Source organism: Phyllostomus discolor, chromosome 7, assembly GCF_004126475.2.
Source record: "Phyllostomus discolor isolate MPI-MPIP mPhyDis1 chromosome 7, mPhyDis1.pri.v3, whole genome shotgun sequence".
NCBI classification, from domain to species: Eukaryota; Metazoa; Chordata; class Mammalia; order Chiroptera; family Phyllostomidae; genus Phyllostomus; species Phyllostomus discolor.
The window spans coordinates 112465645-112482448 of record NC_040909.2 but is presented as its reverse complement, the minus strand read 5'-3'; the positions used below and the strand labels follow the sequence as shown (position 1 = coordinate 112482448).

Genomic DNA, 16804 nt, shown 5'->3' with positions numbered 1-16804 from the left:
TGGGTAGTACTAGTTCCTTATTTATATAAATGTTTTTTAGTTCTTTTATTTATGCTTATGCATTAACAGTATAACTCTAGAAAGCAATAATGATATCCATGTGCAAAATAATATCCTGGAATACGACAATTGGTTTTGTTTGTAAATATAAATAAAGAAATAATTGAATTAAAAAATTAAAATGAAAGATATCTTTCCTTAAAGTTTGGGCCAATAATGTGGGTGCGCACTACACACAGGAGCTCATTATATACGGCAAAATGCAGTGATTTTCAGATCTCCGACAAGGAAAGTCTGTCTCCCTGGTGTTTGTACAACTTCCACCACGAGAACTTGGAGCTCTGGTTCAAGTGTCGGCTCACCCACGGTGCTGTAAGGGTACATCCTTGCATATTAGAGACGATCTAGAGAATTCAGGTGGGGCGTGCAAAGAAGTCACTCAGGAGCCCAGGTTTAAAGGGGCAGAGGTGGGGGTGGGTGAGTGGTGAGGGAAGGAGTCTGGGGTGGCACAGAAGTTCCTGCTACGGGAACATTTGAGGCTATACCCTTGTGACCTATCGGTAACGCACCCATTAGTGTTGAAATGGAAGCCCTTTGATGTGAAGGTCAAAAAAGAATATGAAATGAGGGCAATTCGTGCCTGGGATCTGAGGATTTCACTGGGCCAGCGCCATGTAAATGAGGCTTGAACATCACAGGCGACATCAGAGAGAAGCAGACCTCGGGTATCAAAGGCTCGTAGCTCGTAGACTTTCATAGAACATCCAAGCAGGAGGGAATATCCCTTTTCCCAGTATCTGGTAACTCCGCCCACTGGAAGGTAAATATCGTAGGACAGATGTTCGTGAAGAGTGGGTGCTGCCCTCCAGCGGACCACGAAGTTCAAACGACCTCTGAGATGGGACAACCAGCCTCAGCTGAGGCCTATTAATGTTGTTGTGATGGGACAGATTTTTTTCCGTCACTCTATTTCTTACTAATTTTGAAATGTTGTAAAACAAGTATGTACCATTTTAGATTCTGAAAACATTTCCTTTAATATCTGCTAGCCCATTAAAGCACTTTTTATTGTGTTTACAGGCAGCCGCAGATTCGGAACCTCTCAGTACCCGCGGCGGGCACTTCCAACCCCACCCCCTTTTCTTGTCGTTCGTTCAAGGTGGTGTCGCACAAAATTGGACTGTGTCTGGAGCTCTTGGGCTACTTTGGCCTCTTTCTCATTTGGTTTCGCAAGGAGGGCAAGCTCTCTGGTAAGAAGGACAGCAGGAATGCCTTTCCCTAGAGGGAAAGTTCGGGGGTAGGAGGTCCCATCCGTGGGCAGGGAGAGCTGGGGACGAGTAGCTCCAGGGAAGGGGCGTGGACAGGCGTGAGAAGTCGGGTCTTTCCAGGACCTGTACTCCTCCTGTGCCTGCACTGGTCCCAATCCTGATGTCCGTCCACCCTGCACCAGTGCACCTGGCTGCTGACCCGCAGCCACACCATAACCCCCTGTGAACGGAGTGCCAGACCCCAGGCATCAGGGCATCCCGTCACACTGTCCTTTCCCTTGTTAGGGAGTACTTGCTGTGAAGTTCAGGTGATATAAATAACTTCCCAGATTCTTAAAGAAGATATATGAGCCCTGGCTGGGTGGCTAAATTGGTTGGAGTGTGGTTCCATACACCGAAAGGTTGTGGGTTCGATTCCCAGTGAGGGCACATACCTAGGTTGTGCGACTAGTACTTGGTTGGGGCACATATGGGAGGCAACTAATTGATGTTTCTCTCACATCGATGTTTCTCCCTTCCTCTCCTTCTCTCCCTTCCTTTTTCTCTAAAGTCAATAAATAGATCCTCGGGTAAGGATTAAAAAAAAAGATACACGATAGTAAAAGATGACAGTCCAATTCACATAGCTTTTGCTTTTCTCTACAGAGCATTTCCAGAAAGTGCAAGTTTTTGAGTTGTGAAACACAATCAGCAGTCTCAGCATAGTTCACATGTGTCCTCACGAAGCCGTGGGGAGGCGGGTTTAGCTGGAAGGTGAGGGGTTGGTGTGTGGGCTTGGCCGCTAGGATCTGGGCTGTGCCGGCAGAGGCACGGGGCCTCTCCGGCCCCCGGTTTCTTCATGTGTAGCTCAGTGTAAAACACTGCTCACTCGAGGTGCTGGTATTTTATGAAGGTAAAATGTTGTTTACTTTTTGAATAAACTTTAGAAAGATAAAAATTACATAGACATGCAAGAGAATATTATCATATTTTATGCTTTCCAAGAGTAATGCTTTCTGTCCTCACTTTAAAGCCACTGGATGTAGACTCTCTGTGCTGTTGCAGCCAGTGAGACTCCCTTTCCCCTTTCCCTAGTCATGAAAAAACTAGCGGACTTCGAACTCCCTTTTGTGAGTCTTCTGAGTTGTGAGGCGGAAGACTGCAAGGTCGGACTCAGGAAGTGGTGAGTACAAGCTGGGACAGCGGGCCCGTGAGGCTGAATGACCATCGCTGATCAGGACCTGTCCTTTTCACCGTGCCGCTTGCAGCCCGACAGCTAGCGAGAGATCAGGGAGGAGCTTGGGGAGTGCAAAGGAGAAAGCGGTGAAGAAGGCAGAGAGGGCAGTGATGACACTGTTTGTCCTAAAGGGTAGGAGGTCAAGGGTGACTTCCACTGGCCTCAGGTAAATACTCAGAGATCTTAGCATGAGGAAGGCGGCCATGAAGGGAAGACTTGAAAAACAGGGGCTCTTGGGGCTTGAAACAGGTAATGGTGAGGCACTGCAGGCCGTGGGCTTGCCTGGGAATGGATTACTGACTGTACTAATTGAAGGAATTTGTTGATTACGAGCAGTTCTGATTCATCTGTTGAACGTGTTGAACTGTTCCCTGGAGACAAAGGGAGGGCTCAGCCAACTTGGAGTGCATGGGAACTCTAAGTAGTTGGCTTACATTCCAAAAGCATTTCAACAATAAATGCATGTATGCCGGGACCTGCCCTATTCCTACACCGATAGGGACCCTTGCAGAGAACACCACCATTTCCCCCAGAAGCCGAGGGCCCTCCGGAGAGCAAGCACACAGAAGAGAACTGGGAGCAGGACGCTCCCCTGACCCACCCCCACACATAACCTATAACCTGTGGTTCCATGCCGATTGCCGTGGCTGTGTTGGGTTGTGTCTTTGGTTCACTCTCTCCCAGTGTAGTTATCCTGTAATCCGAGCGCAGCAGATTAAAAGGAAGGCATTTTGAAATCTAGGAACAGTAGTTATCTTGACCTCGTGATGCCCCGCGAGAGGCTCTGGTCTGCGGTTTTGATTTTGGAAGGATGTTCCCAGCAAGGCTAGAAGTTCATTTACTGTTATTCAGAAATATCCTGAGAAACTGTCCAAATCCATGGCATGGAACCCTGAGAAAGGAAAAGGAAAAACCCTTAGCAGTTCCATCTAAGGGTTTCCAGAGCAGCTGTGCTTGTGGAAGCCGCTCAGTCCAGCGAGTGACTGAGCACGGTTAGTTGTTCCTGGGACCAGAGTCTGTGAATCTTAGTCCCAGCTCTTTCAGGGTTTAGCTGAACAACCTCAGCCCAGTTACTCACGCCCTCTAAGACTCCGTTTCTCTGTTTGTAAAATGGGAGTCGTAATAGAGTCATGAGCCTCATAGTGTTATTGTGAGGTTTAAACAAAGTGATCCCATATGCTCAGAAAATGTTGGTCTTGTTCGTCCTTGTTACCATGAGGACGGTAACGAGGAGCATGCCAACGGCAGAAACCGCTGGGGCCGAGACTTGCTGCTCGGGAGCTCTCTGGAGAGCGTGAGGTCAGAGGGGAGATGAAGACTCTGCTCCTCACCTTGAAGCTTGAATTCGAAACTGGGCTTTCCCGGTGTCTATGTCTTCATTAACTAGGTGAATTCTAGATTATAAGTGCAAGAGAGAATGTCCACCTGCATGGGAGGGTAAATGGTAATGGAAAGAAATAATTTAAAAAATGTCTACTTACAAGCCAGCATCTCAGATGCAGGCAGATGGCCTTTGATCCCGGGAACTGGAAGAAAGGAGCCTCACGTCTGTTGTTGGAGGTGAGGGTCAGGTCACAGGAAAGGGGAAGCCTGGTGCAGGGTCCCGCAGGTCCCCGGCTGCTTCCCAGGGTGAAGTGTTACAGGATGGGGGCAGGGGCTGTGGGATTCCCAGCAGGTGCAGCCTCGCCCTGCTGGGAATGGGTTAAACTGTTAAGAAAAAAAATTGTAGTGGTTAATTCTACCTCCATACCTAGAAGAGGCAAATTAAGAGAGGCAGAAAGTAGAACGAAGGTTACCAGGGGCTAGGAGAGGAGAGGAGTTATTGCTTAACAGGTACAGAACATCTACTAGGGAAAATGAACATCTTAGGGATCTTCCTCTGCCCATGAATTCCCTGGTGCATCTCTCCAGTGGTGATACGGTTCCTTCCAGACCAGAGGGGCCCTCCCTGGCCTCTCAGAGCCCCAGTCTGGGGGCTGTCTGACTCTCTGACTAACAGTTGGCATCCTCTGCCACACAGGGGCCCGGGGATGCATGAGTGAAATAGTAAACAGAATATGAGTAGGACCGCTTCTCCCCACACCCCAGAATGAAGGTGATCTTCAGCTAACATTTTCATCCTCTTCCTAGTCTAAGCCAACCCCTCCATCTCTCTGTTCACCCTACACACCTGAGTGCAGTGGTTCTGCTTACCTCTGCCTTCAGACTGGTTACAGAGCATCTGTAGCACCCCCTTTCCTGCCCTTTCTGTCTGTTCTCAGCTGGGCTTCTCCAGTTCATCCTGGTGGTTCTGGGGCCATTAGACACACACAGAACTCTGCTCCTTGCAAGTCACTTTGCCGAGGCCCCTGACTAGGACCCCGCCCTGGGGCCCAGGGGTCCCCTGATCAGCTAGATCAGAGCAGTGGTCAGGCTAAACTCAGGGGCTGAGAAAGCACAGAGGGTGGGGTCCTGACACAGCCTTGGGGAGCAGGCACCAGAGGAGGGGACATGAGGATGTGTCTTGCCAGGAGAAGCAGTTAGTTCAGGGACAGATGTTGGTGAGGTGAGTGGTCTTCCAGGATTAGGGAGAGGGGAGAAAACACGGCTGGAAGGCAGAATGTTGGGGAGGGGAGTAGGGTAAGAGAGGGGACTGGACATGGAAGCGGGGTGTCCTCAGAAGGGCCCTGGACAGGAGCAGGGTGCATGATTTCACTGCTGGGACTATGGGAACATGAAAGGCTGCTCAGGAGAGACCACTCACGTCAGAATGTGGAGTGTGAGATCGAGGGGACCCGACTGAGGCAGGAAGCCCCGTGAGCAGGTTGCCAGAGCAGCACAGGCAAGAGGTGAGGGTGGCCTGGGGGCGGGGAGGCGATACGGGTGTGGGTACGGGCAAGTGAGAGCACGTGCCAGGCATTGCGGGTGGGGAAGCTCACGCAGGACTCGGTGTCTCCGAGTGAACGGGGCTACGTGTGAACAGGGCTGCGGACCATTCCCCTGAAGCTTTCTCTTTTTGCATCTTTGCTGTCCGTGCCCACCAGGCAAGAGCTTACAGTATCAAAAAATTAGGGAGCAGAAGAGGTGAGGGACAGATTGAAGGCTAGGCAGGGAGAGGGGCAGGGCTTTGTCAGAAAGGGGGCCTTGGTTCAAGGCATAGGGAGCCAGCACATCAGAGACCACGGTGGGTGCGTGCCCCCAGGGGTGCCTGTGAAACGTGCCATGGGAACCGACTTAACACTCCTGGCTCATGCAGGTACATGGACCCAGCCCTCGACTCCATGCTGATGGACTGCAGAGCTGCTGTGAACCTGATCTACATGCAGGTGAGGGCAACCCAGAACCTCTGGAGCACCACATACAGGGTCCAGCAGAAGGAAGGCCTGCAGGAGTGTGGTTGAGAGGGCAATAATAGGGGTGTGATGATTTATAGTTTTAATTTGAACATTTCACCTAAAATGTCATATGGTGTGCTTGAGTATGATTTTGTTATGTTAGAGAATTACTTGTTTATGATTTTGTGATGAAAGATTTTGTAATAAAAAGGGGCATTATTTCTGTAGGACCCTGTATTATAGGCCATTTGGGTTTAAAGCATTAGGAAAAAAAATTGTAGTAGTGAATTCTACCTCCATCCCTAGAATAGGCAACTTCAGAGAGACAGAAAGTAGAGCAGAGGTTGTTGCCAGGGGCTGGGGAGGGGAGGTGTTAGTGGCTAATGGGTACAGAACCTTTGCCAGGGATGAAGAAAAAGTTGTCGGTACAGAGAGTGGTGATGGTGACAGCACTGTGAATGTTTTAGTGCCACCAGAGTGCACACGCACAAATCGTTAAAGTGAAAAGTGTTGTGTGTATTTTACTACTGTAAAAAAAACTAAAAAAGAGGAATCCACCTCTGTTTGGACAATCGCTGTCTGAATTTGCCACCGAGACACCTTCATCTAGACTGATTTACATGAGCCTAGAAAGGCAATCCCCGATAATTCAGTCATGCAGGGGTCCTAAATCTCTCTTTAGCATTAGCTCCCTTCTCCCTGAGCCGGCAGGGGGGGTTGCTGCCCCAGCGCCAGCTCCCTGGGCACGTGGCCTGGGAAGCTGCCTGGAGCCATGTGCTTAGAAGGGCCTCGTGCTTACTTAATGCTTTGCTGTCACATCTTGAAATTCTTAATTTTTGAACAAGGGACCTCGCATTTTCATTTTGCACTAGGCCCTGCAAATCATGAAGTTGGTTCTGCCTATCCCTACTGCTCAGCCGCCAGAAAAGTAAATTTGGAGCTTGATCTCTTTTGCTTTCCTGGGGCTCGCGAGTGGTGAACGCTCTGCCAAGCAGCGGGATGGTCGGCAGGTGCTGCCTGCGTCCTACACATCCTGGTCCCGCAGCTCGGTTCTCCCTCCTGCCTCACCAGCTCCCCCTAGTGTTCGCTCCACCAAGTCAGCACCATTGCAGGCCTGGCCCTTTCCAAGGCCGTTCTCGACAATGCTGGGAGGGAGGCATGGAAGCTTCATTTAAGGAGTTCCGTGGGAATATCCCACCATCTGCTCTCGCACAGCAGGCAGAGTGTCCGGTCAGATTCTTGCCCTGTTCACACCCTCCAGGTCCTTCCATTTCACTCATACCGAATCCCACATCCTGCCATACTTCGTTATTTTCTTCTTAGCATTTCCACCACGGCACGTGCACACGTATATGTGTACACTTATATATGTATTTTTAAATATTTGTTTACTCCCTCTCTTCCTACTAGAACGATTTCTCCATGAAATCAGGCATTTGTTGGGTCACTGCTGTGTCCCCAGACTGTAACCGTTCCTGCACGATGTCGGCATTAATCCCTGTGGTGGGCCTGACCTTGTGCTAATCGTTGTAAATGCTGTGTTTCCTGTAAGCTGCAGAATAAGTCTGTAAGGCAGTTGGTGCCCTCCACATTTGTAAGAAGAACAAACATAAAGTTTGCTGACAAAAGATTGAATAGGCTTGGGTGTAGAAGATGTAGAAAGGGGATTTAACAATGCTTACCGCAAGTGGCTCTTATGTTGTGTGATTCTAAGCTGCTAAACTTTGTAGCTTTTCATAAACTGAAATGAAAGAAAGGAGAAATATAGGATCTGTCATTACTTTTATCGAGTGTTTCAAAGGGACGAGGAAACACTGATAGAGCATACTGTAGTACTTTGGGTACAGAAAAGAAAGTAAGGGGTTGGCTTTTGATGTTTCGGCTTATTAAAGAACATAGAAGGGGAAAAGAGCCTCAGCACGTACTTCAAGGTGACTTTCGTTTTTTATTTTTGTTGGAAGCAATTATATTGCTTTCATTGTATTAGTTTAAGCAATGCTTTTTTTTTGGAGTGTTTTGTTATGTAGCAATAGCTACCTGATACAAAGCTGTTATATTATTTTTCTCCTTAGTTGAATTATGTGTATTGCTGATATGTTACATGTCACTTAAATTGACTTCAAAAAGTTTACACTGTGATTCTGCATGGAATGAGAGTTATCATTTTCACTGAAAGGCAAAGACAGAGTGGCAGGGCTTCCTTTGATATTAGTAGAGCAAATGTTCATCTTTGAAGAAATGACTACAGTTCCATATTCTCTCGGAAAGCAACAACCAGGTGCTTCTTGTGCCCAGAGAGAGGAAACTGCTCTGTTTTAAACTAAGAGATATGCAAATGGACTGCCCAGCACAGGCTGAGTGGTGCAACTGAGGGCAGGAGAAGTCACTAACTGCCTCGGAATAAAGGGAAGCAGTTACCAGCCAGAAAAGGCTGGCAGATGGGTTCTGGACCGTACAGTGCCTGTTGCTAGGCACTGTGCCATCATTTAATTGACAGTGTTCTCTTAGCGTCACAGAAAATCTTGGTATCTGAGAATCAGTTTGACAAAACAGAGCATAATTTATGTTTACATCTCCCCCACTGGACCACCAGCCTGTGCAGGTACTTGGCTGTTTGGGCTCAGGGCTGAGGGCACGGGTACACGGCTGAGCAGACACAGCAGGCCCCGGCGGCCAGAATGTCGGAGGAGGAGTTACAGCCTCGATACCCATCCTTCCTCAGGGGACTTTTTAAAAGGCTAAGATCCAATCCCTCCTACAAAGCTCTTCTAAATTCTAAGGAGGCAAAGCAAAATATCAATAAATGTTTAATGTTCACTGTTGTATTTTTATGGCTGGGCTGTGGTTTGGAGTTCAGTTCGTATTATACTTTGATGCACGTATAATCACGTTCAGTGCACTTATACCCATGTTATATAAGTTGGCACATAATTTACCACTTTAAATGTTTCTGGAGGCTCATCACCACTTCATTCTTGCTGTTGTAATACATTAATATTTGCATCTGCTTCACTTGCTATTCCATCCTTGGTTGAGAATGCATCATCTAAATCTAATATGGTTCATGTCTTTGTGGCATGGTTTGCAGGGATTCACTGTGGTGAGAGGTGGGCACAGCCAGCATCGTAGTATGATTTCTGTCTGTCCTCTTTAAGGAGTGGCAAACCAGGGAGCCGCAGGTGGCATTTGTACTGCTTATAGCTGGAGAAAAAGATGGCTTTGTGGAAAACACAGTGAACTGCAGTTTCAGAAATGCATTCTGTCGCTTGCTCTGCCACAGGCTTTCTCTCTGTGTGACCTTGGACTAGATGCTCTGTCTTTCTGGAGCTGAAACTGCAACATCCCCCTGTTAGGTGATGAGGTTGAATTAATAGCCTCTTAGTTGCCCCCCCAGGTTCAATAGATTGTTGTTCAAACTTTAGCTCTTTTCCTGGCAAAGTGTTCAAAAAGTTGGAGTTAATGTCATACTAACCTGGGCCATTGCCATCGCCATCATCATTATCCCCGACTCTAAGTGGAGGTGCTGAGAAATCAACAAGGGCCCAGGTCAGCGGGAGGGAGGGGCCCGCAATCACTGCCTCCTTCGGGGAAGCCCTCCCTGGCTCCTCCCAGTAGAGAATGCCTCCCTCCTCTCTGTTCCCATGGTCTGTGTTCAAACCCTCTGTTACAGCACTTCTCCCCCAGCGTTATAAATACTGGTTCACATAGGTATGTCCCTAACTAGCTCTGAATGGCCAAGGGCAGAGGCTGTGTCCTGGGTGCCTAGGATATGTAAATGGGTGAGGAGCAATCATTAATGTGCTGGCCTGTATGATAACTCTGTGGACATTAGTAAAAGGTGCTGCTTCCTCCAGGCAGAGCCCGTGGCTTGGTGAGGCCTCCTGATACCTCCACAGCCTGTGTCCCAGCCCAGGGCCCAGGCTACTCACACCTCCCGGGCCTTGCTCTGCTGTGCATTCACCAGCCGGAGCCAAGCCGCCGACGCCTTGTCTCAAAAGGCACGTGTGCTCCACACCTCACTACCGCACCCTCTGCAGAGGGCACTAGAGTATGTGTGATTGAAGCTCATGAGAGCCAGGACATGTCCTCTCACATGGTTTGAAAAATTAGGTTCCGCCTGAGTCTCCATCTGTGAGCCATGTAACGGAGTCCAGACCTTTGTCTAAGCCGACTCTCTCCTCGTCGGGAGTGAGGCGCTGTGTATGAGGTGTTTGAGTGATGACTCGTGACCTCACACTCAGAGGCAAACACTGACAGTGGTAGTGAAACAAAAACTTATGTCACTGCTTCTGCAGGACATTTAAACCTCTGTCCCAAGTCCCCTGAAGATGGATGATGTGTCCTTGGTTCATGCTTAGTGTCACAGTTGCTGTTTCTCTTGACTCAGCCAGGCTTCCTCTTCGATATCGCTGCCCTGTGTGGACAGGGCTCCAACAGCAAGTAGAATGTGGGAAAGAAGGTGTTGAGTTCCTCACACCCATGCTGATTCCATGCTGGTACGGCATTGAGGCTCAGTGTTGGGAGCAGTTAGCAACAAGGAGAAAGTCTCGGGGTGGGCAGCTGCCTGTGTGGGCAGAATTCAGTGGCTTGGGCCCGGGTCAGAGGGCCGCGTGAAACCTCGTGGTTTTCCTGAGCTCCAGTCACACACACTCTAAAGCCCCCTGCAGAGGGTGCAGCGGTGGGACTCGGAGCACAGGTGCCTCCCTCCTCGAGCAGAGCGTCGGCTGCTCAGCTCCAGAGGGTTAGCGTGTGGTGTGGTGGTCAGATCTGGGTTTAACCCACCTCTGGCCACCTATTTGCTGGATCATCTTGAAAGTCATAACCTCACTACACCTCAATTTACCCATCGATAAAATGGGAGTAATTTTCCTACCTCAACAGAATAGTTTGGAAAAAGTAATTAAGAAGATCTTTCTAAAACAATGTCTCAACAAATATTATTTTTCTTCTCTCTAAACTCATTTCCTTTTCTTCCAACCTAAACAGCAATGTCAAAACTTTAGTCAGTTTTTCATTCTCCTCTTAGAGATAAGGCTCCCTGCCAGTATCATGGAGGGATACAACTGGTGGACTTGTGTTCAGGTGACAGTATAAGTAAGCACCCAATAACTGGCAAAGAATTATTGCGTGTTTGCTGTATGTAAGACATTGGACACGTTACACTGAGGAGAAGGACCAGGGTCTTCCCTTGAGGGGTTAACCGTCCAGCCAAGGATCATCGGAAGACTCTTTAACACGATACAGCAGGACAGGCTAACTGTATCGATTTAAATCCCATCAGTTCTACGTGAAAATCCTGTTTCCCCAAACCCTTGTCAGCCCTGAATGTGACGTATTTTTTAGTCTTTGCCAAGTTGAGAGGGGAGAAATTCTTTGATTACTAGTGAGATTAAATATATATTTGTCATCGGAATTTCTTTTTGTTGTACGCTGATACATGCCTGCCCACTTTCCAATGTTTACATGGTTACTATTGCTGTATAGAAATAGTATGAACTCTTTGCCTCATATGATGTACTTATTTTTCCCTGGTTTGCCATTGACTTGTTGGTTTTGTTCTTGGTGGTTTTTATACATAGGAGTTTTATAGTTTCATGTATTATATATTCCTTTATTATGATATTTTGTCTTTGTCTCTCAAAAAGTTATTCCCTACTTCAAGATCAGATACAAATATTTGCTTTTATTTTCTTCTGGTTCTTTTATGGTTTTGACACTTAGATCTTTCGTGTCTCTGGGTTTGTCTGATTGGGCGGTGTGGGGGAAGAGCTACTTTATTTCTGTTTTCTCTTCCAAGCGCTGTCCGTCCTCCCTAAACCACTGAACAACCTCATTCTACACTGGCTGATTCAAAAAGTGACTCTTACAAAGGGTTGGGTTCTTATATATGTCTGCTTGGGTCCGTTTTTCATACTTGAGTATGGTTGTGTCAGATTAACTCATTTCTGCTAAGTTTGCTGATTTTACAACTTACGTTGTTTCAAGGCAATACAGGACATTCAAAGAGAGTGGGCCAAGCCCACGCAGGCACAGAGGCAGAAATTAGAGGCCCTCCAGAGAGAAGACAGCCAAGCAAAGGTGGGTCAAAGACTGCGCCAGAAGAATTCCCCCAGAAGGGAGTGGAAGAAACATGTCAGAATTGGGCTGTTTCTAGAATTTATACACCCACCAAGCACTGAAAATGGGCCTTTTAAAAAACGAGAATACTTTTCATTGATTTTTCTGATTATAACATTGATAAAGGCTTTTTGTTTAAAGATTCTAAAAAAAAATGCAGACAATGTATTGTGAGTCCTTTATCAAGTTAATTAGTATAGACCCTCAACATTTTTAATGGCCACAGAGTATTCCATTGAGTGGTTATCATTTAGCAAACCAATTTCCCGTTGTTGAAAGTCGGGTTGTCTCCAGATTCTGCTGCTATAAATCACTTTGGCAGCGAGCGCCGTGAGGCCCAGGACCCTGTCTGATTCATGCCTGCCTTGTGCATGGTTCCTGGCTGAGGGTCCCTGGGCACTGCAGCCGTATTTTCTGTCTTTGAGCTCATGTTCTGTTATCCTTCGGGATATATTTCTAAACGTCCATTTTTAGAGCCTCCATAAAGATGGTACCAGCTCACACAACCCTGTCCCCACAAGGTATATGTGGGTCTGACAAACAAGACGTATTTTAACTGAAGAAGTGGCCTCTGCTTCATTGTGTTGTCTTCTTAAATCTTTATGCTTTGCCATTGTTCACGACTAAAGCATTGATTCTGAACAAAACGCAAACAAAATTTAGAGGACTCATTTATGCTTAGGTTGATGTAGAAACTAATTCTCCAGATGGTCATTTGAGAGTGTTTTTGACGAGCTGGAAAGAAACAAAGGAAAAGGGAGAAGCATACACGGTGCGAAAGGGAGTTCTTGCTTTAAGAAGTGACGGGAAAGAACCAGGCTGTCACTGGGGGTGGGGGCGGAGGTTTGGGGAAGGGAATGTCCTTCTGATGTGACCCTGTGTTAAAGCGAGAAGTCCCAACTAGGCTCACAATTCACACAAACCCTCTGTCAGGGCCATGGCGGAAGCTGGAAGAACGAGACTACCTCGCCAAGCTGATACCGGCTTATTTAAATATGATCTTTAATGATCGCTTGTGAAAGGAACGGAAGTCCTCAGCAGATGTTACCAAGACAGGAGGCCGAGACCACGGTGGTGGGCTGCAACTGTCCTCTGTTCTTAAGTCACGTCAGAAGTGGTGGGGGCAGCAGAATGAAACCCGAAACATCACATAAGTACGCCCTTGGTACTTGGGGGCTCTCTGGAAACTCTACTTAAAAAACGGACTCACTTTTGCTCTCATTTCATGGCTATTGCCAAAACCTCTTTCTGTGACCATTCATACCACCATTACGGAAAGCAGCCTGTACAAATGAACCACTTTCCTCCTGCACAAACCTCAGTTTAGCTTTGTAAAAGACAGCATTTTAAACGTACAGTGTTTACTTATATTGCCTGTATAACTTCTGCGATAGAATCCTATCATCTTAATCCATTCACTCTTTTCTTCTTCATTCATGCACTGAATATTTTTATTCCCGCTCTGTCCTGAGCACGGTGACTGGAGCAGGGACACAGTGGTGACCGAGGCAGGAGCGGTGCCTGCCCTGGGGACACACTACAAACTTCCTCAGGTCGTACTGTCAGGGAGCAGGAGGGCAATGCCTTCCCTCGTATTGTTGAGAAGAAAAAGGCACTCCCACTGCCTCTCAGCTCCCTGTGTTCTTGGAGAAGGGCAGCAGCCTCTCACGTGAGGTTTCATCTGTTTCAAGTGGTCTTTTGCTTCCTCCCGTGTCCCCGCACCTCCCTCTGGAGCAGTTCCTGGAGCTGGCCCGGGAGGTGCGGCACTACGGGTGCGTGCAGCTGGACCCCTGTGTCTGCGACTACCTGGAGCCGGGCTGTGCGGCCGTCGTTTCCGTCGGCAACCACGAGATCAGCTGCCGTGTCACCCTGCCGGATGCCCAGACCCGGGACATCACCTTCCAGATGAGCAGAGTGAGGTGCTGGCAGGTCACTTTCCTCGTGAGTATCTTGGTGTGGCCTCCCCCATGATTGAAACTTCCACTCATGATGCAAAGTCCTGTTGTTTTTGGATGACCAAGTTCACGCGGGGACGGGTCTGCCTTTTGAGTCAGCACCTCGAGTGAACACGCGTCTAAACCGCAGTAAGCACCACCCAGCGACAAAACCTACTTATTGTCTGGTGCAAGCTCCCCACCCACAGCAGCAGAGATGCCATCTTCCCACCTTCCAATAACAGGCTTCTCTGCGGCTCGAAGGGTGGCTGCAGTAATAACAGCATGTGCAAATAACAGCTATCATACACGGAGCTCTTCGTATGTACTTAGAACTGACAGGATCTCCCCCCATGGAAACTGGATGCTGAGCAGTAAGCTATACTTACGGATCCCTTGGCATCACACCTACATCGCTGCCTCCTCCCAAGAGAAGCCCTTACGGTCAGATTTGTTGAGTGCCTGCTTTGCACCAGGTGCTCTGCGGGGCATTGCCACATCTGTTATTTAATTCTTACAATAACTCAGTGAATTATTATCCCCTTTGCACAGGAAACAGAGGTTACCTAGTAGAGGACACATTCTAGTAGAGCAACCGTGACACCCAGCTGTTAAGTGCATGGAATCCAAGGGCATTTCCAATCCGGGCAGTACTCGACCTGTCACTCACCCTCCTCCTCTGCTTTTGTGGGCCACTTCTCCCTTCCATCACTTCGAAACTGCTGGTGTTTCCTGGGGTTCTATTTCTAGCAACTTTCCTCTACACGTTCTCGGAAACCGATCACCCAGGTCCCTCTCAGAAGGACCAGTGTTTCCTTCTGCCTTCTGGACATCTCCACCGGGCGTCTCATGACCGCGCCACACCCAACCTTGCCTTCTCTCTCATGCCCACCCTGGGGTTCTCCCTCCCGTGGTCCCTGTCTTGGTAAGTGGGACTTCCGCCACCACCCCCTAATTGCCCAACTGATAATGTTGGAATTATCTCTGACTTCTCTCTCTCTCTTATCTTCCGTGTCTAACTGCTGGTGGAGGTCTATCCGTTTTATGCCCTTGCTACCCATCAGAAGGCGTCCTTTCTGTCCACCCTCACAGTTTGGTCTCAGCATCTCCTGCCTAGATGGACCTAGCAGCCTCCCAAACCCTCCTCCCTGCCCCACTCTCTCCCCCTCGGGGTCAGAGGAAATAATGTCACAGGACTCCAGTCCTTTTAAACTTACAGGAATTTGTTTTGTGGCCCCAAATTTGGTCTATTGTGGGAAATGTTTCCTGCGCACCTGCAAAGGGTGTTTATTCTGCCTCTGGAGGGTGGAGCCGTCTGTGAATGTTGGTCACGTCCCATGGTTGATAGTGTTGAATCTCCTGTAGCCTTATACATGTCCTGTCTGCTTTTGTCAGTTATCGAGAGCAGTGCTGAGGTCTCCAAATACAATTGTGGATTTGTCTGTTCCTTTTGAGTTTTATCCGTTTCTTCCTGCTTTGTTTTATGGTTCCAGTTTTCTCAGCAGTGGTTTTTGTGAGCTCTATCTTTATTAAAAATGTGTTTATGGTTACTTAAGAGTTTTTAATATACGCCTTTATCTTATTACAGTCTACTTTCAATACACCACTTCACAGGAGGCATCAAAACGCTTTCTGTCACTTGTGATATCTGTTGCCATACTCTGTTTCTATATGCAAGCTCATGCTACTATATAATTATTTTTTATTTAAATACTTACTTGTAGTTAAACGTTCTTAAAAAAGATTTTATTTATTTTTAGAAAGAGGGTAAGGGAGGGAGAAAGGGAGGGAAAGAAGTATCGATGTGTGGTTGCCTCTCATGTGGCCCCCACTGTGAACCTGGCCTGCAACCTAGGCCTGTACTATGACTGGGAATCAAACTGGTGACCCTTTGGTTCACAGCCCATGCTCAATCCACTGAGCTATGCCAGCCAGGGCTTGCAGTTAAACTTTTAACTTTGATGGAGGTTCACGTGCAGTTGTAAGAAATGGTGCAGAGATCCTATGTACTCTCTAACCACTCTTCTCAATTATTTTATCTTGCAAAACTATACGATATATGATGTCACCATCCAGGACATGGGTGTTGATTCATTTCCATCACAAGGATCCCCACTTTCTCCTGTCTCCACTCCTCCTTAACCCTTTGCAACCACTCATCTGTTTGCCATTTCCACAGTGTCTTTTCAAGAATATTATATAAAACGTTTGGAGGTGATGGGTATATTTATCACCTTGGTTGTGGGGAAGGTTTCACGGATATTTGCATGTGTGCAAATTCATCAAATTGTATGCATTGACTGTGTGCAGTTTTTTGTCTATTATACATCAATAAGACTGTTTTTTAAAAAGAAATACATATAAAATTAGGTTATGTATTGATCAGTTGATGAAAATGTGACCAGGGGCTCACAGGAACTGAACCCTGTATTTCTCCTTGGGCTATGATTCAATATTTGGTGACTCAGTGTTTATGGCGACTTTTATAGAACATGACTGCTGTCAATAATAAGAATTCACTTTTCTTAGGGGGTAAGTATATATATATATATATATATATATATATACACACACACACACACACACACATATACATATATATGCTACGAATTGATTATCTTTTTCATAAAAAGAATGTTCCCTGGCCAGGCAGCTCAGTTGGTCAGTCGTGTCCCAATAAACTAGTTGCAGGTTTGACTCCCCACTCAGGACACATACAGGAAGCAACCAGTGACTGCATGAATAAGTGAAAAAGCAAATCGATGTTTCTCTCTTTCTCTTCCTTTCTCCATCCCACTCTCTCTTTAAAATCAATAAATTTGAAAAATTTTAAGAAAAGAATGTCACATGAATGGAATCTTATAGTATGTAGTGTTTTGGGATTGACTTTTTTTAATTCAGCATAATTCTTTGGAACTTCATCCAGGTGGTTGTGTATATCAGTGGGTTATTTCT

At 47.1% G+C, this 16804-nt stretch overlaps 1 protein-coding gene across 1 annotated transcript in view; it reads left to right on the top strand.

The window, feature by feature from the left end:
- SNX31 (sorting nexin 31) overlaps positions 1 to 16804 on the top strand; it is a 50575-nt gene that overhangs the window by 18823 nt on the left and 14948 nt on the right. The window contains exons 6-10 of the mRNA XM_036031310.1: positions 1160 to 1250; positions 2343 to 2430; positions 5720 to 5789; positions 11784 to 11876; positions 13653 to 13856. Coding sequence (XP_035887203.1) covers positions 1160 to 1250; positions 2343 to 2430; positions 5720 to 5789; positions 11784 to 11876; positions 13653 to 13856 — 546 coding nt within the window. The remainder of the gene's footprint in view (positions 1 to 1159; positions 1251 to 2342; positions 2431 to 5719; positions 5790 to 11783; positions 11877 to 13652; positions 13857 to 16804) is intronic.